Source organism: Stenella coeruleoalba (assembly GCF_951394435.1).
Source record: "Stenella coeruleoalba genome assembly, chromosome: 1".
NCBI lineage: Eukaryota > Metazoa > Chordata > Mammalia > Artiodactyla > Delphinidae > Stenella > Stenella coeruleoalba.
Genome location: NC_137169.1, coordinates 147,962,250 through 147,989,491, shown reverse-complemented (window position 1 = coordinate 147,989,491; position 27,242 = coordinate 147,962,250). Strand labels below are relative to the sequence as shown.

The 27,242-nt window shown below is 38.0% G+C and overlaps 1 protein-coding gene across 3 annotated transcripts in view; it reads right to left on the bottom strand.

Moving 5' to 3' along the window:
• The window catches only part of AHCTF1 (AT-hook containing transcription factor 1), an 81,077-nt gene extending 61,470 nt beyond the window's left edge, over positions 1–19,607 (bottom strand). For 2 of the 3 annotated variants that reach the window (XM_079912291.1, XM_079912292.1), the window contains exons 1-3: positions 19,169–19,607; positions 5,414–5,538; positions 3,307–3,560 (exon numbers count right to left, since the gene is read on the bottom strand). In XM_079912291.1, coding sequence (XP_079768417.1) covers positions 3,307–3,560; positions 5,414–5,531 — 372 coding nt within the window. In that variant the 5' untranslated portion in view covers positions 5,532–5,538; positions 19,169–19,607. The remainder of the gene's footprint in view (positions 1–3,306; positions 3,561–5,413; positions 5,539–19,168) is intronic. The other variant, XM_079912290.1, reaches the window with a different exon arrangement.
• Positions 19,608–27,242: the final 7,635 nt, after the last annotated feature.

Below are 27,242 nucleotides of genomic sequence, written 5' to 3'. Positions count from 1 at the left end.
GAATCACATGGTGCAGTTGGAATAATAACTGATGTTTATCAAGACTTTACTATATTCCAGGCATTATGCTAATCAATTCACAATAACCCTTTGATATCAGACTATATATAATTATCTCTGTTTAAAGATGAAACACCCTGAGGCTTAGAATAGCCGAGTTGAAACACAGTCATTAAGTATAAAACTGAAACCTAGATTTTTCTCACTTTAAAACTCTTAACCAGCTACTGTATAAGTATATAGGCTCTTCTCTAAGGAAGACTAAAAATAAATCATTCCAGATAAATTTACTGTTTACACTTTTTTAAAAAGGTCCTTTTTATGCCCTAAAGCCTGAAGAGGTCTAACCTTCTTTAAAAGCGCTACATTATAATGGACTTCACACAAAGCTTTGGCAGTAACTGGATCACTGACATTTAACAAGGACTGAAATTAGTTAAAGAAAATCATACTGTAGCTACATTATGGAGTTGTATTTTTCCTCTTCATCTCATGAGTCAAATTTTAAATGTCTGTACCTAATAGTCTGTATTTTAGTTTACACTTAGCTTTCCTTCTGTTTTCTTATTAATTCACAAAAATTAATTAGGTATGATATTTGATAATTAAGTATTTGGTGATTTCTACTATAATACTGATGAATATCCTAGAAAGAAAAGAGGAAATTTGCTATCAATGGTTTATGTGTTAATGTAAGGTTAAAGTTTGTTTCAGGTTGTAATTTATTATTACAGACAAAACCCTGGCTTTCTCAATATTTCATTAGTACACAAAACATTCCTTAGTGTTTCTAATTCTGAAAGCTGTAATTTCATGGATTGTCTTCCTTTTCTAAATTATGTAATAATGTCTATAAATACTAAAGCATGTTCTCTTTAATTCCTTCAGTGAAGGGTAAGGGATCTGTTTGCATTCCTCATATAAATACTATACACGAAGTTATCGACAATGCTACCTTAATTAATTTTAAAGTGAGGCAGTTAAAAGCAAATTTAAGAGGGGATACTGTGCCCTAGTCAAAAAAGAGCTAGTTGACTGAACTCCTTTTGAAGGTATCTATCACTCCTCTCCCAATCTTTTCCTTCCCCTATATTCCATGTGATATCAACCATTCATCCAATTAAGCAACCAATAATTTATCTAATTCTTATTCCTTCTCAATTACTCTTATCCAAATGATCAACAAGTCCTGTCCATGTTACCTCTGGAATCTACTTTGAATCTGTCCCATCTTCTCCATTTCTTATGCCACTTCCTCGGTTCAGTCCATCATCCTTATTTACCTGAACTACCCCAACCAAATAGCTTTTTACACTACAATTCCACTTTAAATTTAAAATGATTTCACCACAGACTTTAAGAGGAGGCCCCTAACTGCAAATGAGGCCATTCACAATCTCAATCCTCACCATTTCTGGCACCCACTTCCTCCTTCCCTTCTCTCCCACCGTTCTAAATAACATTAGTTTTCCAAATGTTCCATACTCTGTGACTTTTTACACTTTGGTCTCTTTGCCTAAAATGTCCAACCTTTTTGAACAGAAATCATCCAGGTGTTCTCCACGTTCCAAGTGCTAAAATTATCAAAGCACTTATTATATTTATGCTATCATCCTATAATCTGTCTTCTCCCACTAGACTACAAGCCTTTTTGGACAGCATGTACCAAGTTCAATTCATCTACTTACCCCCAAAATCTAGCACATAGCTTGATTTACAGTAAGCACTCAATAAATTGCCAAAAATAATTCTGTCTTTAAAATCATCATCACTGGCAAGTACATATAAGATACCAGGCTATAAATTACTTCAGACCCCACCTTAGCCCACTGGGTTGGCTTCCTCACTATAAAAACATTATTATTTTGTCATTAAGCTCCCTTTTAACTTTAAAAATTCTATTCTATGACAATATACATTACATACACATATATGCATACATAGTTACATATACTTTTGTGTGTAAAGTGCATACTTCTTTCACACTGGTAGAAAAAGAATTCTACTCTTCCATGATTTTTGTCTGTGTGTATTTGTAAGTGTATACATTTTCTCACCATCTAAAAAGAGCAGTAATAAATCTGCTGAAGAAACAACCTGAATTCAAAGAACTTCTATAATTACTACTGGATAAGATGCCTGGCATATCAAGGCATACATATGTTAGAATTAATAAATGGTGAATATAAATGAACTCACTATTTAAATATATTATTCACATCTTAAATGGTAATAAAGACATATTTTACATACTGCTGCAAGGCTACAGTCTCAAATTAAAAGAGAAAAAAACAGGCAAGGAAAAAATGGCATAGTAATGAATATAATATTTTTATAAACTTTTGGTATCCTCATAAAACACAACTGGATGTAAGAACAAAACTCAGATGATACTTTTCATATATAAGAACACTACATGTCATCACTATTTTTACTCTGTAATTTTCTAACCAAGAATAAGGAAGTTGTACTTTAATTTTTTTTAAATTTCATTGATTTACATTGTGTTAATTTCTTCTGTACAGCAAAGTGACTCAGTTATACATATACATAGATATATATTCTTTATTTATATACACATATTTTCTTTTCTATTATGGTCTGTCACAGGATATTGAATACAGTTCCCTGCGCTATACAGCAGGACCCTGTCGTTTATCCATCCTGTACATAATAGCTTGCCTCTGTGAATATCAAGCTCCCATCCCTTCCCTCCCCGACCCACCCCCACCCCCACCCCACCTGTGGCAACCACAGTCTGTTCTATCTCTGAGTCTGTTTTTGTTTCATAGATATGTTGATTTGTATCATATTTTAGACTCCACATATAAGTGATATCATATGTGGAGTCTAAAATATGATACACTGAAATATTTTAGTGTCTAAACATTAGACTTTCTAATATTTCTGACTTACTTTGCTTCGTATGATAATCTCTAGGTCCATCCGTGTTGCTGCAAATGGCATTATTTCATTCTTTTTGATGGCTGAGTAATATTCCATTGTGTGTATATGTGTGTGTGTGTGTGTGTGTATATATATATATATATATATATATATATATATACACACACCACATCTTCTTTGTCCAAAGAAAGTTTTATTTTAAATGTTATGTTGTTTTGATAATATATTTTTAACCTCTTTATTTTAAACTTTTTAATGAAAAACAACAAACTTCCATAAAAGTAATCTAATTACAAATGTATATAGCTCAATGAATTTTCACAAAGTGAACACACCCATGTAACCAGCAGGGGTTCGGTTTTGAAAGCAGAATGTCCACATAACTTAAGCAGTACCTACCCTTCCAGGAAGAACAACTGCTTTAACCACTCTTGATAAACCAAGGTCATAAAGACAGAGAACACTCCCTTCTGCTTCTTCCAATCCAATTAACAATCCAGTTCTCTTCTGCCAAGAGAATTCTTTCACAGCTAGGACTACAGGAGGCTGTTCATTCACTCCACTGAATCTATATGCAGACAACCGCTCTCCTGTTAGAGAGTTTACTACCTCAAGTTGCGGACCACAAGCCAAGCAAGCAAGTCCATTTTTCCCTAGAAGAAAAAAAACAAAAATGTTGCTTATTTTAATATTGTATATATACAACAAAACTAAATAGCAGTTAGCTCTTTTACATATATAATATACAGCCATTATCTCCAAACTGAAATCTAAGCATTTACAGAAGAGTGGTCCTCTAATTAGTAAAATAAATTGAACAACTACTAATGCAATAATAATAAAGTAACCATTCAGTAAAGGTACCATGTTATATGCTTAAATACATTATCTCACTTACTCCTTGTTACACCTCAATACAGAAATAAGGCAACTAAACTTTCATACAACTGTATGAATGAATGACTTGCCCAAAACCCACATGGCTACAAATACCAGAGCCAGAAGTGGATCGCAAGTCTGTTTAACTCCCAAACTCATATTTTTACAACATTATACCTTAAGAGTTAAACTAGGTGCTATGGGAGTTATAAAAGTATAACTCATGATTCTGTCACTGAAGAGTTCAAAATCTGAGAAGACGAGACATAACCAGTATAATAATAGGAAATATCAGAAGCCCTTCTTGGCCTCTGACTAGTCATGTCTGGATTTTATTCTTCATGCAATCTAAAGTAACTGGAGGGTTTTAAGCAGGACAGTGACAATCTGATTTACATTTTTAAATGTTAGTCCAGATGCTAAGCAGAGAATGGACAATAAGGTGGGACCAGAGCAGAAGTAGGGAGATGGTACCTTATGCTTATGGTGGCCATGAATAGAGAAAAGGGGATTGACTGGAGATTCATCTCAGAGGCAGAACTAAAAGGATTTACTTGCTGATGAATAATATACAGGCAGGTGAGTAATACAGAAAAATCAAGAACTAGACCCTGAATTTTCCCTTGAACAGCTAGATGAATGATGTTAATTTTTACTACTAAATTTGTGATGTCTACCATGCATCCAAATAAATAGCTGTATATACTAGATTATAGCTGAGAGAGACTAAAGAGTTTTAAAAAAAATAGCATGGCACAGTGGGGACCAAGAATGCATGGGTTCAAAGCTCATTTTTGCCACTTGCTTTCTATGTAACTGCGACCAAGTTACTTAACCTATTTGATTCTCAGTTACATACAATACTGCCTAATTAGAGAAACCTAGTAGTTACCTCAATGAAAAGTTGTTACAGTACCTAGTATTTAAGAGTAGTACTGTTATTACCTTCAATATTCAAGAGAATAGCACTATAAATAGCTAAATTACTGATCTATATGTTTTGTTGTCTTCCTGCTAGGCAGGATGGCTATAAAATTCATTTTCAGAAAAGTCTTCTGCAACATATTTCACTAGACTGAAATCCATAATTTAATGGCTTCTCTGGTCTAATTCTCTGCTGTATTATATAATGTAAAACATCATTATTATTAAGATCTTGTTCAGATTAATAGAATTAAGAAATAAGACTTTCAGAATATATTGTATCACCTAGGGCACTACAATCAGGTTTTTCTACTCGTAAGACTGTTCACGTTCTAATCTAAACTCATCACTGATAAAACTTACTAATTATAAAGGAAAACCAGCCATGTATCATTTCTACTTTCCAAATGCAGATACTCAATACTAAGAGATATAAAATATATGGTATTGCAAAAAGGAAAAATGAACTATAATACCCCAGGAGATTCAATGACAATGTGCTCAAGTAGGTAGAAATTAATACATATGTAGTTGTAGATGTAATATAGTTATATAAGACCACTCTAAGCAGTTCTGCTTTTTTTTCTTCCACTTTAAAGGAACTGCAATATATGCTTAATATTATTTATCTTAATATATGTTTATTATTAATCTTATTAAATTTAGCAATAATGTTGCTAAATTTTCAGCAACATTATTTTACCTGCAGCAAACTTTCCACGAAGCACAGATTCTAATGTTATTTCATCTTCTCCAAGGGCTTGGATAGTCACTTCTGGGAATTGTGCTGTTACAGTCACTTGGGCTGTTAGGTCTCGCATACTTCCACTGCAAACATTTTTTAAAGTACGATTATTATGATATATTTGTACTATAAGACACCTGATTATCTCTAACCAAGGGGAAAGGGAAAAAAGAAAAGAAAAAGAAAAAACTACCATACAAAAGTAAACAAACTGAAACTAAAATCTGATCATGAACTACACATTATGTGCTTTGGGTCTGAGACATTCTCTCCTAAGAAAGTATTTCCCAAACAGCCTTAGGAGGGTAAAGATTCATTAAGCCAGATGTCCTAAGGACATACATGAGTGCCTAGATTCTTCAAAGACTGGGTTCAACGCAATTAATCTTATTGCTTCATTTACTCTCAAAGAACATTTCACACACAAAACAGGAAAAATTGCTATTATTTTAGGAAAGTTACCACTACAGTAAAAGAGGAGAAAGTGCATGAAAAATGTCCAAACCCACAGTAACCTCAGGAATTGAGTTCGGCACATGTCTTTAACTGCACAGAAAAAAATCTAAAATTATCTTTCATTTACAATGTATACAACAGTAGATTTCCTAAATGATTCTTCCATTGTAAACAATGAAAAATGATGGCTGAAACATAAAAGTATCTTTTTGAAAGATTACGGAGTTGGCAAAGCCAAAAGTGGAAACAGTAGGAATTTTGGAAAATATATAAGCTGGCTTGGGTCTTGAGGGTTAGCTACTAAATCCAGTTCTGGTGACCCTGATCTTGTTTTGAGCACCCTGAGGTCCACAGAGGCTGAAGAAAAAGCTTAGGGCTAACCCCCCCACCCCATTAAACTCCATAGGGCTATATCATCAGCATAAAGGTGAATGAGACAAACACCCTCTGTGCAGGACTGCGAGCAATAAAGCTGCTCATTTTGACCATGGCTGAAAGTTTCTACACAGAAAAAGAAAATTTCCCTTCATACAAATTAGTGGCCAGAATTCAAGCTATGGTACCAGAAAATACTCAGGTGAAGAATATTATAAAGTAGTTTCAGGTTGGTAATGCTCCAAGCAACCCACAGAAACCACCAAATATTTGAACTGAACTCTTTGGAATCTCAAAGAGTTCTCAAAGATGAAGTTCCAAAGAAAATGAGCTTACAATCAAAATTACAAAACTTTAACAAGGATATCAAGATCAACAGCCAGCAGAATCAGGCTATCAAAGACTTCATTCAGATACTGAAAAGATCAGAGAACAGAAAATAAGTATGTTTAATAGGTTTAAAGAAATCAAGGATTTAGTTTGCTAATGAGGAATAAACTTTAAAAATTATAATGAAGGGGCTTCCCTGGTGGCGCAGTGGTTGAGAGTCCGCCTGCTGATACAGGGGACCCAGGTTCGTGCCCCAGTCCGGGAAGATCCCACATGACGCAGAGCGGCTGGGCCCGTGAGCCATGGCCGCTGAGCCTGCGCGTCTGGAGCCTGTGCTCCGCGATGGGAGAGGCCCGCGTACCAAAAAAAAAAAAAAAAAAAAAAATATATATATATATATATATATATATAAAATAATGAAAATTGGTCAAGTAGATTTGGGGGGGAAAAAAGAACTTCTGGAATGAAAAATGAAGTAAAATTTAGAACTCAATGGGGAAAAAACCTCAATGGAGCAATGAGAATGTAGCAGCTACAGTGCAACAATATGAACAAACATCAGAGTATATGATTAAACAAAAGTAGAGAAAATACATGCAGAATTACATTTACATAAAGTTTAAAAGACTATAAAACTAAAAAAAATATTTCCTAAGAATACAAACACATGTAGCAATAGTATGAATAACACAAAGGAAACCATAAATACAAAGTCCACCCATGAGAGGAGAGAAAGGGGAATGGAATGGAGAATACACAAGGGACTCCAGGTAATGGTAATTTTCTTTTTGTAAAACTTGGTAGCGAGAACATAGGTATTCTTTGCATCACGGTTCTTCATAACTTACAAATATTCTTTTGTACCTACTTAAGTCAATAAAAACAAACTCAAAAGATAAGAAAAGCAGTGGAGAGAGAAAATGTAGCACAGAGAGACAAAGAGATGAGTAGTTAAAAGTTACAGGCAATACAGGGAGAAAATCTAACATACGTTTATTCAGAATCCCCCCAAAATATAACATGAATGGCAAGGAGGAGGCAATATTCTAAAAGATATTTCCCAGATTTGTAGAGACAAACTAATTCTCTGAAATCAGGAAGACCAGTGAATCCTAGGTCAAATAAAAAGAAATGACTTTTCAACAACAGTGGAAGTCAGAAGTCTGGAATATCTTCAAAATTCTAAGCAAAAATAGTTGTCAACATACAGTTTATATATCACTGAAATTATCCTCAAAAACAAATATGAAAACACATTTTTGGACAAAAACTGAATTTAGCACAAACAGATCCTCCCTTAAAGGAAATTCTAAAAGAAGGTTTCAGGTAGAATAATGATCAGACACAACTTCTGAGACACAAAAGAATGGTGTGTCAAAGTACTGGTAAATAAATGGAAAAATCTAAAATATGGACAACATAACAGCAACAATAATAATGGTCAAGTACTGGATTTAAATAAAGCATCTGTAATCCTCTTGTTGTCTTGAGAATCAAGAGACATTTGACTTATTTTAGACTTTGTTACATATCCAAGTTGAAAATATATATAGGAAGAGGCATACACAAGAACGTATATATTAGTAGAAAGTTTCCTTAATAGGAAAATACTAAAAATAACCAAACAAAATAAAGAGAAATTTGCTTTATCAGATTATAAAAACATATTATTCTTCAATACATTATAATAATTAAAACTGTAATAATAATATGCTAGTAATGGACAAATCGATCAATGAAACAGATAATTTAGACACAGAACCACAAAAATTTAGTAGATGATATAAGCATATTTGGGTATTTCAAATCGGAGCAGAAGTATGGACTATTCAATTAATGTTACCAGTACAATTTGTTCCAGCAAAGAAGTTACACATTGGTAGAGCAAAGTTATACACACATTACCCACACACATACTACACACTCCTCCCCTAATATCTAGAAAATGAATAAAAGTATATGTGTGTGTGTGTACATCATGAAACAATACAGAAGAAAGAAGGTGAGTTCAAAAAATCCATAGAATTCTAATATCCTTCAGTTTGGAAAGAAGTAAACTAAAAGGGTGAATAGATAACCCTAGGAAAATTCCAGGTCTAGAAGCCTCTCATTACATACTACATACCATTGAACCTCATCAGTGGGCCATCTTCCAGGGCACTGTGCTGCTTTATTGGGAGAAAGGCATTAACATCCAAAGGAGTCTCCCTGGCAGGAGAGTAATACCAAGTACAAGTCATTTTACTAGGTACATGGTTCCCCAGCAGGGACTACACACAATTGTAACACTCAGCCCAAGCCATTCTCAGAAAATAAAATCAATACTATCAAACTGAAACCTATGTCAAAACAATAGTTAACAGCCACTCTTAACAGATCTTTCTTTAAAAAAAAAAAAACAAAAAAACCCAAACACCACTTTTATAAAGAAATGACTGATGTGTTAAAAGAATTATCATAAGCTTAATAATTCCTGTCTTTTAATTTTAGTTTTTTCTTATAAAATTAATTTTCTAAAAAATAACATTTATAGTCTATTGCATTTCATAAAACTAGTCTCTGTATGAAATCTTCTACCTATATATCTGACTACAGAGATGTCTGAAATACAAAACATTAGTACTATTTACTTTTGTGTGACCCAAATTTGGGGTGATTTGTTCCTTTCTTTATACTTTTTTGGTATGGTTTGGATTTTTTTAAAATGTTTTTCATTTTTATAAAATGAATTAAGTAAAGAACTTTTTAAAAACAAAAAAATCTAAAACAAAAAACTTTGAAAATACAGGAGATATTTATATAATCTAAGATGGGAAGAAGGTGCAAATCAACCTAATATTCACTAACAATCAAGAAAATGCCATGTTAAATCATGATACCATTTTTGCCAATCACTGTTAAAGGTATAGAGAAAACACACATGCTTATACACTCTTGCAGAAACATAAACCCCCAAAGTCTTTTTGGAAGATAATTTGCCAGGCCCTAATTTTATGCGGACAAATCTTTTCACTTGGTAATTCTAGAATTTTTATTTCCTACAGGTAAAAAACTTTACCTCATTATCATATCACACCAGATCACCAGGAGAAAGAGATCCCTGCTACTCCATGGCTTCAAATACTGTACGACAGCAACACCATATTTTTTCCAAAGTAACAGACACTACTAACCATTCTCTATGTGGATGCTTCCACTGCACCTCAAATTCAACATTTCCAAAATGAAACAATCTTTCTCCCTCCTCTCTACAGATTTGTTCCTTTTCTTCTGTTTCTTCTCTCAGTTAATGATTCCATCACCTACCCAGAAACTTTGAGGACTTGGTTAAAACAATGATTCTTCAAAAAAAATTTTCCTTGCCCGGGTTAAGTTACAATTTCATTTGCTCCTGATAAACCTGGTACTTCCCCTATCATGGATGGTACTTATCGCACTCTATAATTTCCTCTTTGTATACCCAACTAGAAAGTTCTAAGGGGACAGATTAGATCTTACTTATTTTAATCCAAGTAGTTTCCACGCTGGAGGGGGCAAAGAATATTGGTTGACTACATGAATAAATGGTTTCCTTTTCCTCCCCTTACCCTGCAATACAAGTGGTCACCAAAAACTGCCCATTTTACAAAACAAACAAACAAACAAACAAAAAACCTCTGCCTTCTAGTCCATTATTTCTCTTCCTAGTGACTCAGGCTTTATCAAAACTAGACTAATGGTCTTTTTTTTTTTTTGCGGTACGCAGGCCTCTCACTGTTGTGGCCTCTCCCGTTGCGGAGCACAGGCTCTGGATGCACAGGCTCAGCGGCCATGGCCCACGGGCCCAGCCGTGGGATGGGGCACGAACCCGTGTCCCCTGCATCGGCAGGCGGACTCTCAACCACTGCGCCACCAGGGAAGCCCTAGACTAATGGTCTTTTGATCTCCAGTCTCCTGTTCTTTCTGGTCATTCTACAATTGGCAAGTACTTATTCTCACTACCAATTTATGTGAAAAGAAAAAATAGATTTGAAAAGGTTACTCAAAAACATGAGTTATAATTTTCTGTCCAGGTTATGAATGCTATTTTCTGGACAAAAATCTGATCAACTACGTCAAAAAACATGTATGTCACCATTAACTCAAAAAACTCAAAAAAAGTTGTGTTTGAGACTTCCTAGTTAAAGTGTAAGTTTTTTTTAAATCCAAAACAGATCTAAAAGTATAATCAAATATAAAGTAATTAGACTATTACTACTATAACATATAGTCAGTGAGAAGTAATAACCTTTAGCCTCTTATAATTATATTAACATCTTATATATACATGATGGTCCTAGGCTCAAGCTTTAGATGCTGAAAGCATTATGTTTTCATAAAGTGATTGTATCCCTCTCCTCCTAAGTATTTTAGTACCAAAGAAAATTTTACACAAATTTAGGTAGGAAAGGCCACAATCACATTGTTATTATGTTGGTTTCACCTCTGATGGCCTTCTCTAGTCTTGATTTAAAAAAAACAGTGTAATGGTAAACTGAAGTTAACACATTTTTCCTATTAAACTTAAAACCCAAATCATTTCTCTGAAGCTAAAACCTCCAAAATTCTGTACACTTTGGGTAGCTTTTCCCAAAGTATAGTCACTGGAGTGTTCATGGACATTAGGCAAAAAAGTTCCATGATCAATGCAAATCAATCAACCAACAGAATTATGAGATGACTTCCACAAAGTGATTCTAAAATTCATCTGAAAGGTGCACAATAATCAATTTTTTGAAAAAGAAATATAATAAATGTTCCATTTCTCAGGCTGGATGTGTTTTCTGTTATGCTCTTTTTAATGTAAAACAAAGACTACGACGTGGAAGTAGTGGCTCAAACAATCGCAATATTTAAAAAGAGAATTGTAATTTCCATTCCCAATATATTCTCCCACCTAAAAAAAAGAAACGAAATATGTGAAAACAAGTTGTTCAGACACCAGACAATAGGTAGCACAGGACAGTGGTCCCTAAGAAAAGAAAAACAAACAAGATGACTTCTAGGACTGTCCCAGGTTACCGTGTATAGCGTGTATCCAGAACACAGAGCAGAGAGAGGGAACCCACATAGAGCCCAAGGGTCGCCTTGAGTTGAGAAGACAGAGTTGAGAATTCCAAAGGTAGCTAGAATTCAAAGGACAGAGTAGTGCAGTACAAAGGGTCATTTGCAGTGGGTTCTCCTGAATCTTCACATGGTTAATATAAGCATGTAAGGAAACTACCAGAAGCCAAGAAATAAATCATTGGAAAAGCAGAGGAGAAACAATCCCCAAAGTGTATGCACGCCCAGGTATAGCTCCAGAGTGAAAAAAAGCCTAATACATGGGCAATGAGTAGAGTACTCAGAAAGGTACTGACTGCCTCAGGAGTGGGGAGAAAAATTAGCCCTTGTCTAAAGGCTACTCTGGTCTAAAGCTCAAAAAGCAAGCCTCAAAAGAATCAAACTGTTTCCAAGAGACTTAGCTGCATCCCAAAACAAAGCTCAAGAATATATAAATGATTGCAAAAATATTCAGTACTCAAGAAAGTAAAATTCATCATGTCTGGCATCCAATCAAAAACTGTCAGGCATGCAAAAAGCAGGAAAATGTGACCCATAATAAGGGGAAAAAACAACAACAAATAGAAACGGACCTAGAAATCACACAGAAGTTAGAATTATTAGATGAGAACAGTAAATCAGTTATTCTAGCTATAGTCCCTAAGTCCAACAAGATAGAGGAAATCATGAACATGTTAAGGAAAGACTTGGAAGATATAAAAACGTCTAAATTAAATGTCCAGAGAGGAGAAATACATTGGATGGGATTAACAGATTAGACACAGAAAATATTAGTTAACTTAAACACCCACAGTAGGAGCTATCTAAATAAAATGAAGCACAGAAAGAAAAAAGGCTGGGGTGAGGAGCAAAAGAAGAGAGCATCACTGAGCTATGAGGCAACCTCAAGTGACCTAATATGTGTAATAGGAATCTCCAAAAGGAGAGGACAGAAACATCTGGAAAACTAATGGCCAAATTATTCCTAAATTTGATGAAAACTACAAACTCATAAATCAAAAAGGTCAGTAAACTTCAAGCATGAGAAACATGAAGAAACGCTACCAAAATATTAATACATCCTAATCAAGGGACAAAGAGAAAATCTTAAAGTAGCACACTGCAGAGCAACAAAGAATTACGAGACATCTCACTGAAAACAATGCAAGCCAGAAAAGTGGAACAATGGGCTTCCCTGGTGGCGCAGTGGTTGGGAGTCCGCCTGCTGATGCAGAGGACACGGGTTCGTGCCCCGGTCCGGGAGGATCCCACATGCCGCAGAGCGGCTGGGCCCGTGAGCCATGGCCGCTGGGCCTGCGCGTCCGGAGCCTGTGCTCCGCAACGGGAGAGGCCACAACAGTGAGAGGCCCGCGTACCGCAAAAAAAAAAAAAAAGTGGAACAATGTATTTTAAGTTCTGAAAAAAAGCAAGCTTTCAACCTATAATTCTATATCCAGTGAAAATATCTTTTTTAAATGAAGGCAGGGCTTCCCTGGTGGTGTAGTTGTTAAGAATCCACCTGCCAATGCAGGGGACACAGGTTCGAGCCCTGGTCCGGGAAGAACCCACATGCCATGGAGCAACTAAGCCCTTGTGCCACAACTACTGAGTCTGCGAGCCACAACCACTGAGCCTGTGTGCCACAACTACTGAAGCCCATGTGCCTAGAGCCCATGCTCTGCAACAAGAGAAGGCACAACAATGAGAAGCCCGTGCACCGCAATGAAGAGTAGCCCCCACTTGCCGCAACTAGAGAAAGCCCGTGTGCAGCAACAAAGACCCAACGCAGCCAAAAAATAAATAAATTAATAAATATTTAAAAAAATAAATTTTAAAAAATGAAGGCAAAAGAAAGCCATTTCAGACACAGAAGAACTGAAAAGATAGTCACCAGTAGATCTGCACTACAAGGAATGTTTAAGAATTCCTTCAGGCAGAAGCAAAATGATACCAGATGGATATCTGGATCTACGTAAAAGAATACAGACCTCCAAAAAAGGTCAAAACACTTTTTTTCTTATTTTTAATCTCTTTAAAAGACAATTGTTTATTCGAAGCAAAAGTGACAGCAATATATTGAGGAGTTTATAACATATTTACAAGGAAAACAAATGACACAATGGCACAAAGGTCTAGAGAGGAGAAATAGAAGCATATTGTTACAAGGTTCTTAACACTATACACGAAATGCTATGTTGTTTGAAAACAGACTATAGTAATTTAAAGATGGACACTAGAAACCTTAAAATAAACATTAAACACACACACACAGATATAATAAGCCAATGAAAAATAAAATATCAACATAAAAAAGTTAATCCAAAAATGCTATAAAAAGAGAAAGAACAAATGGCTAAATGGGAAAAGAATCTGAAAAAGAATAGATACATGTATACGTATAATTGAATCACTTTCCTGTACACCTGAAACTAATACAACATTGTTAATCAACTATACACCAATATAAAATAAAAAATTTTAAAAAGAACAAGTGGGACAAATAAAAAAATAGGAAGATGGTAGATTGAAACCTAACCATATTACATCACTAATTACATTAACAAAATGACTTTAATATTCTAATTAAAAAGCAAAGATCAGTCAGACTGGATAAAAAAGCAAGACAAAGTTTAAATAAAAAGCTTAGATAGGTTAAAAGTAAAATAATGGAAGATATATCATGCTAACAATAAAAAAAAGCAGAAGCAGCTTATTAATGTCAAAGTAGAATTCATGGGACTTCCCTGGTGGTCCACCGTTTAAGAGTCTGCCTTCCAATGCAGAGGACGCGGGTTTGATCCCTGCTCGGGGAACTAAGATCCCACATGCCACAGGGCAACTAAGCCCGTGTGCTGCAACTGCTGCTCTAGAGCCCACTCACCACAACTAGAGAGCCCACGCGCTCTGGTGCCCACGCACCACAACTAGAGGGCCCAGGCACCACAATGAAGGATCCCGCATGCCGCAACAAAGATCCTGCATGCCACAGTTAAGACCTGACACAGTCTAATTAATTAATTAATTAATTTTAAAAGTACAATTCAGAGCAAAGAATATTACCAGGGATAAAGAGGGTCATTTCATAACAATAAAGGGGTCAATTCTGACACACAGGAGTTCAAAAAAAGGTTCAGTGAGTGAAAGAAAAAGTTTTCCAAATTTAGAAGTTAGCCTTTGAATCTATAGGGCAAAAATTGGCTTCTGGTTTCCAGACCTTTCAAATCCCATATTTACAGTGTGAATATTAACATTTTAAGCACAATGATGAGAACTTCTAAATATTATATTAGAAAGAACATCTTATATAAAGACATATCTATATATACGTCTTCACAAAAATACATTAAGCAGCTATGGTCAGTACTGTACAAAATTAAGTACAGTCCTAGCCTGACATGCCAGTATTGACAACCTCTAAAAAGTAATTTACAAAGTTTCAAATCCTTCCAAGGTCTAGATAGGCAGAGCAAGAAAATTGTGCCTAATTTCAATGAAAATATTGTCCACTGTCTTTATAAAGCACAGATGGATTTTTCACTCCCTTCACAAAAACCTTCAATGACTCCCCTACTGAATATAAAAACTGACATCTTCAGCCACAGGTAATCAAGGCCCTCCACAATCTGGCAGTCTCAGACTATCTTTACAGTGTTTGTCTCCCCACGCCCCTTCCTTCATCAGTTTGCTATTGCCTCGCATATTCATTCTTTTATTTATACTGTTCCCTCCTCTACCTCCTTCTGCCAAAGCCCCATTTAAGGACTAGATTCCCAGTGTGGTCTGGGTAGATCAATCCTTTTCCTATTTAATCTCATCTCTGAGCTCAGTCCTTTCCACATTTATGTTAGCAATCCTAAAAATAATTTTTGAAATCCGTTATTTGTATTTGCCGGTCTTCCCCACAATACTATGAATTCCTAAAAGACAAAAATCATACCTTATTCCTGTGAATTCCAGAGGGTCACAATGCCTTGCAACTAACAGGTCCTAAACATGTCATAAATTAGGATAGCAAGATACTAGCAGGGACAGGAAAAGACATGTTGAACAATAAATATAATCAATTTTTAAAAACTCAATATTCTTAAAACCCAACAAGAAAACAAACAACCCAATTAAAAAATGGCCAAAGATCTAACAGACACCTCAATAAAGAAGATATACAGATGGCAAATGAGTACATGATAAGATGCTCCACATCTTATGCCATCAGGAAAATGCAAATTCAGACAATGACCTACCACTACACACTTACTAGAATGGCCAAAATCCGGACGCTGACAACAACCAAATGGTGGTGAGAATGTGGAGTAACAGGAACTCTCATTCATTGATGCTGGGAATGCAAAATGGTACTGCCACTTTGGAAGACAGTTGGGCAGTTTCTTACAAAACTAAACATATTCTTACCATATGATCTGGTGATCACGCTTCTTAGTATTTACCCAAAGGAGCTGAAAACTTATATAAAACACAAAAACCTGCACATGGATATTTTTAACAGTTTTATTAATAATCGTCAAAACCTGGAATCAACCAAGATGTCCTTCAGCAGGTGAACTGATAAACAGTGGTACATCCAAACAATGGAATATTATGTAGTGCTGTAAAGAGTTACAAGCCAAGAAAAGACGTGGAAGAAACTTAAATGCGTATTGCAAAGTGAAAGAAGCCAATCTGAAAAAGCTACATAGTGCATAATTCCAACTATAAGACAATTCTGAAAAAGGTAAAACTATGGAAACAAAAAGATCAGTGATTGCCAGGAATTAGTGGAGAGGGAGGGATAGAGAGGGGAGCACAGAGGATTTCTAGGGTGGTGAAACTACTCTGAATGATATCATAATGGTGGATACATGCCATTAGACATTGACCCAAATCCATGGAATGTGCAACACCAAGAGTGAATAGTAAACTATGGACTTTGGGTGAGGATGTGTCAGTGCAGGTTCATCAATTGCAACAAATGTTCCAGTCTAGTAGGGGATGTTGATAATGGGAGAAGTTATGCATGAATAGGAGCAGGGAAAGCGTATACTGGAAATCTCTGTGCCTGCCACTCAATTTTGCTGTGAACTTAAAAATGCTCTAAAAAATAAAGTGTATTAAAAAGAGAAAGCTCAGGGACTTCCCTGGTGGTGCAGTGGTTAAGAATCCGCCTGCCAAGGCAGGGGACAAGGGTTCCAGCCCTGGTCTGGGAAGATCCCACATGCCGCGGGGCAGCTAAGCCTGTGCGCCACAACTACGGAGCGTGCACCCTAGAGCCCACACGCCCAGAGCTCGTGCTCCGCAACAAGAAGCCACAATAAGAAGCCCGCGCACCACAACGAAGAGTAGCCTCCCGCTCACCACAACCAGGGAAAGCCCACGCGCAGCAACAAAGACCCGATGCAACCAAAAATAAATAAATTAATTAAATTGATTCTAAAAAAAAAAAGCTTAATATTGGATCCCACTTGTTTTTAAGTATACATTGCTTCAATATTAAGAAGCAAAGCAAAATTTGCAAAAGTACTAGGAAAGATATTGACACAATACGAAAAATCAGTCGTGTGAAATACACACATCCTAGAAGGCTGCTAAACTCCACAACAGAAAATAAAACTTTAATCTAGTTGTTCAATAATTATAATGCACCATATACTGAGCCAACATTTCTACAAAACATTTTGTATGCATTTTGACTTTAAAAAAAAACACTAAGAATTATGATATAAATGTAAACTAGCTGTGGACCCAAAAACGTCCAGCCTTTTAGCAGTTGTTCTTTCAAACCTAATTCAAACAGTTACCAATCACGAACTACTTTTAAAACATCGCGTTGGGAAGGGAATGCAAGGGCAGAAAGATGACCTACTTCCTGATCTCAAGGAGTTTACATTCTAGGAGACACATAATCAACCATGAAAATAAATGCTACAATAAAGATGTATATTCTGTGAGATCCCAGGAAAGAACTGGGATAAAGAGAAATGAAAGAGTGTATAGAAAAGATAGCATTTAAGCTAAGAAGGATTTGAAAGCTGAAAACGTGAAAAAGGCAGCGATGGCACTCCAGGCTGAAGGACAGGAGCAAAGGAACATTAAAGTACATCTTCAAGAAAATGGGCCCAGGATTGGGGATGATTCTGGAATAGCCGAAGCATAAATTCGGGAACAGTTGAGGGTGGACAGCAGACAAGATTTACTGTAGAGACCGCTGACCTAACCTAGGGAAATGAGACTTCATTCTGAAGAAGAAAACGAAAAATCTCCGGAAAATTTTTATGGTTAGGAAAGAAACAATGTTTTGTGTCCTCTTAAATAGAGATGTGTCCATCCCAAAATTGCTGTATAACAATCTTTAAAAAAGAAAAAAAATTTTTTTGGTAATTATTGCTGTACTGCGAATCGGTGACATTCTGGCACTAGGTTATTGAAAAATTAGAATCAAAAATTACAGTACGGGGAGAATGTAGACTTTCCCTAGCGCTTAACACACTCAGAGCATGCCTCAAACATTAACTTGAGCTGGGCTTGTCATCCCTAGTCAAATCCTCCAAAATAAGTAAACCTACCCTAATTTCTTCTCTCCTTACAGACTTAATCAATGAAAGCTCACTAAAGAAAAGTCCTTAACATCTACTGGCTCTTTAGGATATTTTAAGAATACACTCAAGTTTAGAGTTTCCAAGAGACCTATATTTTATCCTCAAGGACCCAGGTTCTTACCAAGTATCTTCTCAAACTGCCCATTTGAAAAAAGATAATAACGGCTAGTTTGAACCTCGTTGGCTTTGAGAACAAATTAACCTCCCCACGCCCCCCAGTCCACAAGTAACAAAAGTAATTGTCCTCAAGTTTCCAGGTGGCACAAGCAAGGCAAATTAATACCCACTCCAAGATGTACAGTTATTTTAAATCTCCTTTATCGAACCAATTCACTGCACTTTTCAAATCACGAGGCAAACTTCTCCGCCCGGGACTCATCCCAGCCAGGCCCAGGAGCATGGGGACCACACACCAATGTTAAGACAGACTCAAAGTACGAGCAGGTTCCCCCGGAGGGAGGCCCGCCAAAGTCTCAACCGCACCAAAGAACAGTAGGTTAGAGGCGCCGCGGTCCAGGCCGCCGGGAGGGCGTGAGCACCCGCTGCCGGCGCGTTAGGCGCGGGGGTTGGACCCTGAGGCGCCTCTACGCCGCCATGTGCCGCCGCTCCGCCGAGGTTATATAACAAACTCCCGGAGCCCTGGAGCTTGCCGCAACCGCCAACGCCCGCAATTCGCCCCCTCGGGCCAGCTCTGCGAGTCGGGCCGCTCCGCGAGTCAGGCCGCTCCGCGAGCCGGGCCGCCGCTGCTCGCTGAGCGGCCACAAGTCCGGCCTAGGCCCGGCGCGCGGAGGGCCCGGCGGGCCAGGCGCGGCGAGAGAAGCCGGACCGCCGCTCCGGGCCCAGGCCGCGCCGACCAGCCCTCCACCGTCCCGGCCCAACCTCCTCCTTCCCTTCCCACTACCTGAGAAGGGCGGGTGACCGAGCGGCCGCGGCCGCCGAGTCCAGGGGGGCGCGAGGCTGGGCGCGAGCTCCTCCCGCGCGGGTCCGTCACAGCATCTCCCAAGAGACACAGCCGCCACCGGCAGGGCGCGCACACCTCCGCACAACCCCCGCGAGCGCCTTCGCCGGCAACAGGCCGGCCGACCGCTCAGCGACTAAAACTCAGTCGTTGCCTGCGCCGCAGCCCCGGGTCCCTTCCCCACGCGACTCTGTCTCTTCCGCTCGCGCAGCGATGACCCGTCTTTGCGCATTACCACCCGGCCGACACACAGTCCTAAACAACCAGGAGGGGAGGGGAGGGGCGGGGAAGGGCGGAGAGAAGTGGGAGACGGAAAGGAGATCACGGCGCTGGGACCTGAGTTCTCGCGAGTGTTCCGGCCTTGGGCGCCGGCTCTGCGGGAATTTCAAACTCTCTGCGAAAAAAGGTGGGGGAGGGAAAGGGAGGAAAGGGAAGCAGGGCGGGGAAGGGCAGGGCTTTTTTGTAAAGTAGGATCTCCCCACCTCCAAAGAGCTGAAGGGAAGAACGACTACGAACCCCACAATGCCTTGCGCGTTAAACCGCTCTGGTTGCCCAGCCCTTGGGCCTAGCGCGGAGTCGGGAGTGGTAGTCTGTACCCGAAGTAGCGCCCGCGTAGCGATCCCGCCGGGTGTCTACTGTGACGGGAGAGTCGCCGCGTTATCTTCTGGATCCGCTTGCCGGCGGCCGAATGATAATCTTTGCCTTCGGTGTTTTTCTTTCTCCCTGCTCCGGCTTTCCGTGCCAAAAGTGGGCGCCTGACTTTTGGGGAAACGCTTCTTTCCCTCTCTGTATTTTTAAACATCCGAGCGTGCTTTCGTGGCCAGAGATGTTCACGAGGTCTAGTCTAATCTTCTAAGTCAAAATTTTACCCCAAGTCAGTGTTGCATGTTTGGTCACCCTGGGGTTTCATTGTGGAATTTCTTTCATTTGTTGTTAGTATCTTTGAAGTAAGTCCCAGCACCACACACTCTTCAAACGTGTGGAATATATCCACAATAGTAAATTCCAAATAAAAGAATTATAATGGGAGGTAGAGGTAGGATTCTAGCAGGCCACGTTTTTTTAATCAGGAAAGTTTATTCTTTTCTGTTACCCTTTCCCGTATGTTTTTTGTCAAAGGCTGTCTTTTAGAAATGTAATATCCTTTTCTCCATAATTTTTGTTCCTTTATTGACAGCAACCTCTGAACGTGACATTTGTTTGCAAAAGGTACTGGGCTAAGTTGTGGTGGAGAAGGAGTTAAAAGAGGTTTTGGGGGACTTCCTTGGTGGTGCAGTGGTTAATGAATCCACCTGCCAGTGCAGGAGACACGGGAAGATCCCACGTGCCATGGAGCAACTAAGTCCGTTCACCACAACTGCTGAGCCCGCCAGCAACAACTACTGAGCCCACGTGCCACAACTACTGAAGCCGGCACGCCTAGAGCCTGTGCTCTGCAACAAGAGAAGCCACCACAATGAGAAGCTCGTGCAGTGCAACTAAGAGTAGCTCCTGGGCTTCCCTGGTGGCGCAGTGGTTGAGAGTCCGCCTGCCGATGCAGGGGACATGGGTCCGTGCCCCGGTCCGGGAAGATCCCACATGCCGCGGAGAGTCTGGGCCCGTGAACCATGGCCGCTGAACCTGAGCGTCTGGAGCCTGTGCTCCGCAACGGGAGAGGCCACAACAGTGAGAGGCCCGTGTACCGCAAAAAAAAAAAAAAAAAAAAAAAAAGAGTAGCTCCTGCTTGCCACAACTAGAGAAAGCCCACAAGCAGCAACAAAGACCCAACACAGCCAAAAATAAATAAATAAATTTATAAATTTTTTTAAAAAAGGTTTTTGGTTATATGTCTTAATTATTTTAGACTTCTTCAAACAGAAGCTACTCTGCAGTCAGATGTGCTAATTCATGTGCTTGCTTTGCTCCCCATTCTACACTTCCTTTCCTTGGCATCATTTTATGCCCAATTCATGGGTGCTGTACTTCTTGGTAGTCTGAAGACCTGAGTTCTCAACTCAGGTGTGCTGCTAATGAGCTGTGTAACATTAGGAAAATCAAGTGACCTCTCTGGGCTTCAGTTATCAGATTTAGAGAGCAAGAATGGCTGGATTAGAGGTTCAATGGATTCGTTAGACAAACATTTGTTAACTTTGCTCTAAGAGCCCTGCCAGTTGTAAAATTCAAAAATCTGTCTCATCATGCTTATTATCCAGATTAATTGACTTTCTATAATGATCTTTCAGATTTTAATCTTTCTTTGCATAATTATGACAGAATGCTGGTATGGTTTCTGTATGATTGTCTATAATCTGGACCAACACTACCTGTCCTATTTTATTACCTTATGTAGTTTCTGAGAATCTTTTCTTCACTTTCCCCCAAACATGTTTCTCCCTTTCAGCGTCTTCCACTGAAAATGGTGCAGCTCAAGTCTCTTTTCTCTCACAAATCTTCTCAAATTCAGCCCATATTAATCACTAAGAACTCACACAGAATATATGCTGTGCATATTATTTTATGTCTGTTTCCCCTTTTGCCTCAGACTCCCTCCACCCACCCAGCAACCCCATCTCCCAGCTACAATGAGAGCAGACTGTATCTTATACTTTTTTAATGCTTCCCTCATAATTGCTAGTTTTTTATTTCAATTGCTTTGTAAACCAAATTTCCACTTTAAAGCTCTCGATAATTCCTCTTTCCTCTTTTCAGTCATTTGAGCATATGCCGAATTGTTTTACTTTCCAGAGATGTTAATAACTGTTAAAATGAAAAAAATCTGTGTTTGGTAATCAGATGAGTTTGGGGGAAAGGGGACTAAATGAAATTAAACATTTCTTTTACGTAATACTTCACTGTCTTTAATATGCTTGGCATTTCTCAAAGTTACTTGACCATGGCATGAATCCATTTATGATTGTGAAACATTTTGCCTCATTAGTGTTCCACAGGATGGACTGGTAAACATGGCTTCAAAGCCTTCCATTACTGGAGGAAGCACTGCGTAGTGGAAAGAACATGGTTATTTGGAACCAAACAAACTAGGGTTTTAATCCATTTCACTACTTTCTAGCAACATGATTTTAATGGAATTACTTCAGTTTCTCAGCTTGTTTTCTCATCTAAAAAGAAAGGCTAATGTTACTTATTTTCCTTGCAGAGCTGTTGCAGAGATTAAAGGGAAGTATGTGCCCAGTTCAGAACTTCATTCCCGAGATAGCCTCATCCACCAGAGGGCAGACAGCAGAAGCAAGAAGAACTACAATTCTGCAGCCTGTGTCAGGAAAACCACATTCACAGAAAGATACACAAAATGAAAAGGCAGAGGACTCTGTACCAGATGAAGGAACAAGATAAACCCCAGAAAAACAGCTAAATGAAGTGGAGATAGGCAACCTTCCAGAATAATGAGAGTGAAGATGATCCAGGACCTCAGAAAAAGAATGGAGGCAAAGACTGAGGAGATGCAAGAAATGTTTAACACAGACCTAGAAGAATTAAAGAAAAAACACCTAGAAAAATTAAAGAACAAACAGAGATGAGCAATACAATAACTGAAATGAAAAATATACTAGAAGGAATCAATAGCAGAATAACTGAGGCAGAAGAATGGATAAGTGACCTGGAAGACAGAACGGTGGAATTCACTGCCACAGAATAGAATAAAGAAAAAAGAATGAAAAAAAATGAAGAAAGCCTACGAGACATCTGGGACAACATTAAACGCAACAACATTCGCATTATAGAGGTCGCAGAAGGATAAGAGAGAGAGAAAGGACCTGAGAAAATATTTGAAGAGATTACAGTCAAAAACTTCCCTAACATGGGAAAGGAAATAGCCACCCAAATCCAGGAAGCGCAGCAAGTCCCATACAGGATAAACCCAAGGAGAAACACGCCAAGACACATAGCAATCAAATTGGCAAAAAATTAAATACAAAGAAAAATTACTGAAAGCAGCAAGGGAAAAATGACAAATAGTATACAAGGGAACTCCCATAAAGTTAACAGCTGATTTCTCAGCAGAAACTCTACAAGCCAAACGGGAGTGCTGCAATATTTTTAAAGTGATGATAGGGAAGAACTAGGACCAAGATTACTCTCCCTGGCAAGGATCTCATTCAGATTCAACGGAGAAATCAAAAGCTTTACAGACTATCAAAAGCTAACAGAATTCAGCACCAACAAATCAGCTCTACAACAAATGCTAAAGGAACTTCTCTAAGTGGGAAACACAAGAGCAGAAAAGGACCTACAAAAATAAACCCATAAAAATTAAGAAAATGGTCATAGGAACATACATATCGATAATTACCTTAAACATGAATGGATTAAATGCTCCAACCAAAAGACACAGGCTCGCTGAATGGATACAAAAACAAGACCCATATATATGCTGTCTACAACAGACTGACTTCAGAACTAGGGACACATACAGACTGAAAGTGAGGGGATGGAAAAAGATATTCCATGCAAATGGAAATCAAAAGAAAACTGGAGTAGCAATACTCATATCAGATAAAATAGACTTTAAAATAAAGATCGTTACAACAGACAAGGAAGGACACTACATAATGATCAAGGAATCAATCCAAGAAGAAGATATAACAATTATAAGTATTTATGCACCCAACATAGGAGCACCTCAATACATAAAGCAAATGCTAATAACCATAAAAGGGGAAATCGACAGTAACACAATAATAGTAGGGGACTTTAACACCCCACTTACACCAATGGACAGATCATCCAGACAGAAAATTAATAAGGAAACACAAGCTTTAAATGACACAATAGATCAGATAGATTTAATTGTTATTTATAGGACATTCCATCCAAAAACAGCAGATTAACTTTCTTCTCAAGTGCACACAGAACATTCTCCAGGATAGATCACATCCTGGGTCACAAATTAAGCCTCAGTAAATTTAAGAAAATTGAAATCATATCAAGCATCTTTTCCAACCACAATGCTATAAGATTAAAAAACAATTACAGGGAAAAAAGCATAAAAAACACAAACACATGGAGACTAAACAGTATGCTACTAAATAAACAAGAGATCACTGAAGAAATCAAAGAGAAAATCAAAAATACGTAGAAGGAACAAGACAAGGATGTCCACTCTCACCGCTATTATTCAACATAGTTTTGGAAGTCCTAGCCTTGGCAATCAGAAGAAAAAGAAATAAAAGGAATACAAATTGGAAAAGAAGAACTAAAACTGTCACTGTTTGCAGATAACATGAGACTATACATAGAGCATCCTAAAGATGCCACCAGAAAACAACTAGAGCTAATCAATGAATTTGGTAAAGTTGCAGGATACAAAATTAATGCACAGAAATCTCTTGCATTTCTATACACTAATGATGAAAAATCTGAAGGAGAAATTAAGGAAACACTCCCATTTACCACTGCAACAAAAAGAATAAAATACCTAAGAATAAACCTACCTAGGGAGACGAAAGACCTGTATGCAGAAAACTATAAGACACTGATGAAAGAAATCAAAGATGGCACAAACAGATGGAGAGATATGCCATGTTCTTAGATTGGGAGAATCAATATTGTGAATATGACTATACTACCCAAGCAAAGCAGATTCAGTGCAATCCCTATTACATTACCAGTGGCATTTTTTTCAGAACTAGAACAAAAAATCTGAAAATTTGTTTGGAGACACAAAAGACCCTGGATAGCCAAAGCAGTCTTGAGGGAAAAAAATGGAGCTGGAGGAATCAGACTCCCTGACTTCAGACTATACTACAAAGGTACAGTAATCAAGGCAATGTGGTACTGGCACAAAAACAGAAACAGAGATCAATGGAACAGGATAGAAAGACCAGAGATAAACCCACGCACATATGGTCACCTAATTTACGACAAAGGAGGCAAGAACATACAATGGAGAAAAGACTGTCTCTTCAATAAGTGGTGCTGGGAAAACTGGACAGCTACATGTAAAAGAATGAAATTAGAACACTCCCTAACACAATACACAAAAATAAACTCAAAATGGATTAGAGACCTAAATGTAAGACGAGACACTATAAAACTCTTAGAGGAAAACATAGGAAAAACACTCTTTGACATAAATCACAGCCAGATCTTTTTGGACCCACTTCCCAGAGTAATGGAAATAAAAACAAAAATAAACAAATGGGACATAATGAAACTTCAAAGCTTTTGCAAAGCAAAGGAAGCTACAAACAAGACGAAAAGACAACCCTCAGAATGGGAGAAAATATTTGCTAATGAATCGACGGACAAAGGATTAATCTCCAAAATAAACAGCTCATGCAGCTCAATATTAAAAAAACAACACAATCAAAAAATGGGCAGAAGACCTAAATAGACATTTCTCCAAAGAAGACATACAGATGGCCAAGAAGCACATGAAAAGCTGCTCAACATCACTAATTTTTAGAGAAACTAATCAAAACTACAATGTGGTATCACCTGACACCAGTTAGAATGGGAATCACCAGAAAATATACAAACAACAAATGCTGGAGAGGGTGTGGAGAAAAGGGAACCTTCTTGCACTGTTGGTGGGAATGTAAATTGATACAGCCACTATGGAGAACAGTATGGAGGTTCCTTAAAAAACTAAAACTAGAATTACCATATGACCCAGCAATCCCACTACTGGGCATATACCCAGAGAAAACCATAATTCAAAAAGGCACATGAACCCCAATGTTCATTGCAGCACTATTTACAATAGCCAGGTCATGGAAGCAACCTAAATGCCCATTGACAGACAAACGGATAAAGAAGTTGTGGTACATATATACAATGGAATATTACTCAGCCATTAAAAGGAATGAAATTGGGTCATTTGTAGAGACGTGGATGGATCTAGAGACTGTCATACAGAGTGAAGTAAGTCAGAAAGAGAAAAGAAATATCTTATATTAACACATATATGTGGAACCTAGAAAAATGGTACAGATGAACCGGTTTGCAGGGCAGAAATTGAGACACAGATGTAGAGAACAAACGTAGGGACACCAAGGGGGGAAAGTGGCGGGGGTGGTGGGGGTGGGGGTAGTGGGATGAATTGGGGGATTGGGATTGATATGTATACATTAATATGTATAAAATGGATAACTAATAAGAACCTGCTGTATAAAAAATAAATTAAATTAAATTTAAAAAATACACTTCATTCCCTTTCTCCCTATATGATCAGTCATTTGTTATTTTGGTGAAAGGCCTAGAAAATGATAACGACTAGTGTGGATCCTCATGCTTCCATTTGGAATGTTTTATTCAAGAGATGCTGTTTCAGTACCAATCCAGCATCCTGGGAGCAACAGACAACCATCTAATTTCGGAGAATTTAGAACCTCACTGGGGACTTCCCCAATGCAGAGGGCGCGGGTTTGATGCCTGGTTGGAGAACTGAATCCCACATGCCACGCAGTGTGGCCAAATAAATATATAAATAAATGGGAAAAAAAGAAAACAAAAAGAAATGAGTGGCTTGAAAATCTTTAAAAAAAAAAAAAAAGAAAAGAAAAAGAACCTCATTGAAGTGTTCTGAATTAGATCTTGTTTGTTTTGCAAAGTAATGGGGAAAAACCTTGATATTTTAGCAATAACAACAAAACGGAGCTTCTCTGTCTCACATAGAAGCGGTGCCTCTGTCAACAGCTACGTTTTCGTCAATTTTGTGGAGATGATTTTTTATAGCAAGGAGTACCCCAACCTTGATTTCTCCAATTGACAATAAACTTGGTGAGTGAAGAGTCATTTTTCATGTTCCCTACTACATTTCCAGTGATGGCATAGTGGCCAGCATATAAATAAGTGCTAAAATAATTTTTTAGTGAATGAGTATATATTTATTGATTTCACCATTCAAAAAGCAAAATATAGAATATTAGATTAAAAGGGACCCTAGAGATATTCTAGGTTAAACATCTCGTTCTATAGAGGGGGAAACAGATTGTCAAATGTTTTGCCACAAATATTTTCGGACGGATTATACTTGTTTTGTTTAAAAAATAGACATCGAATCAAATCTAAAGTT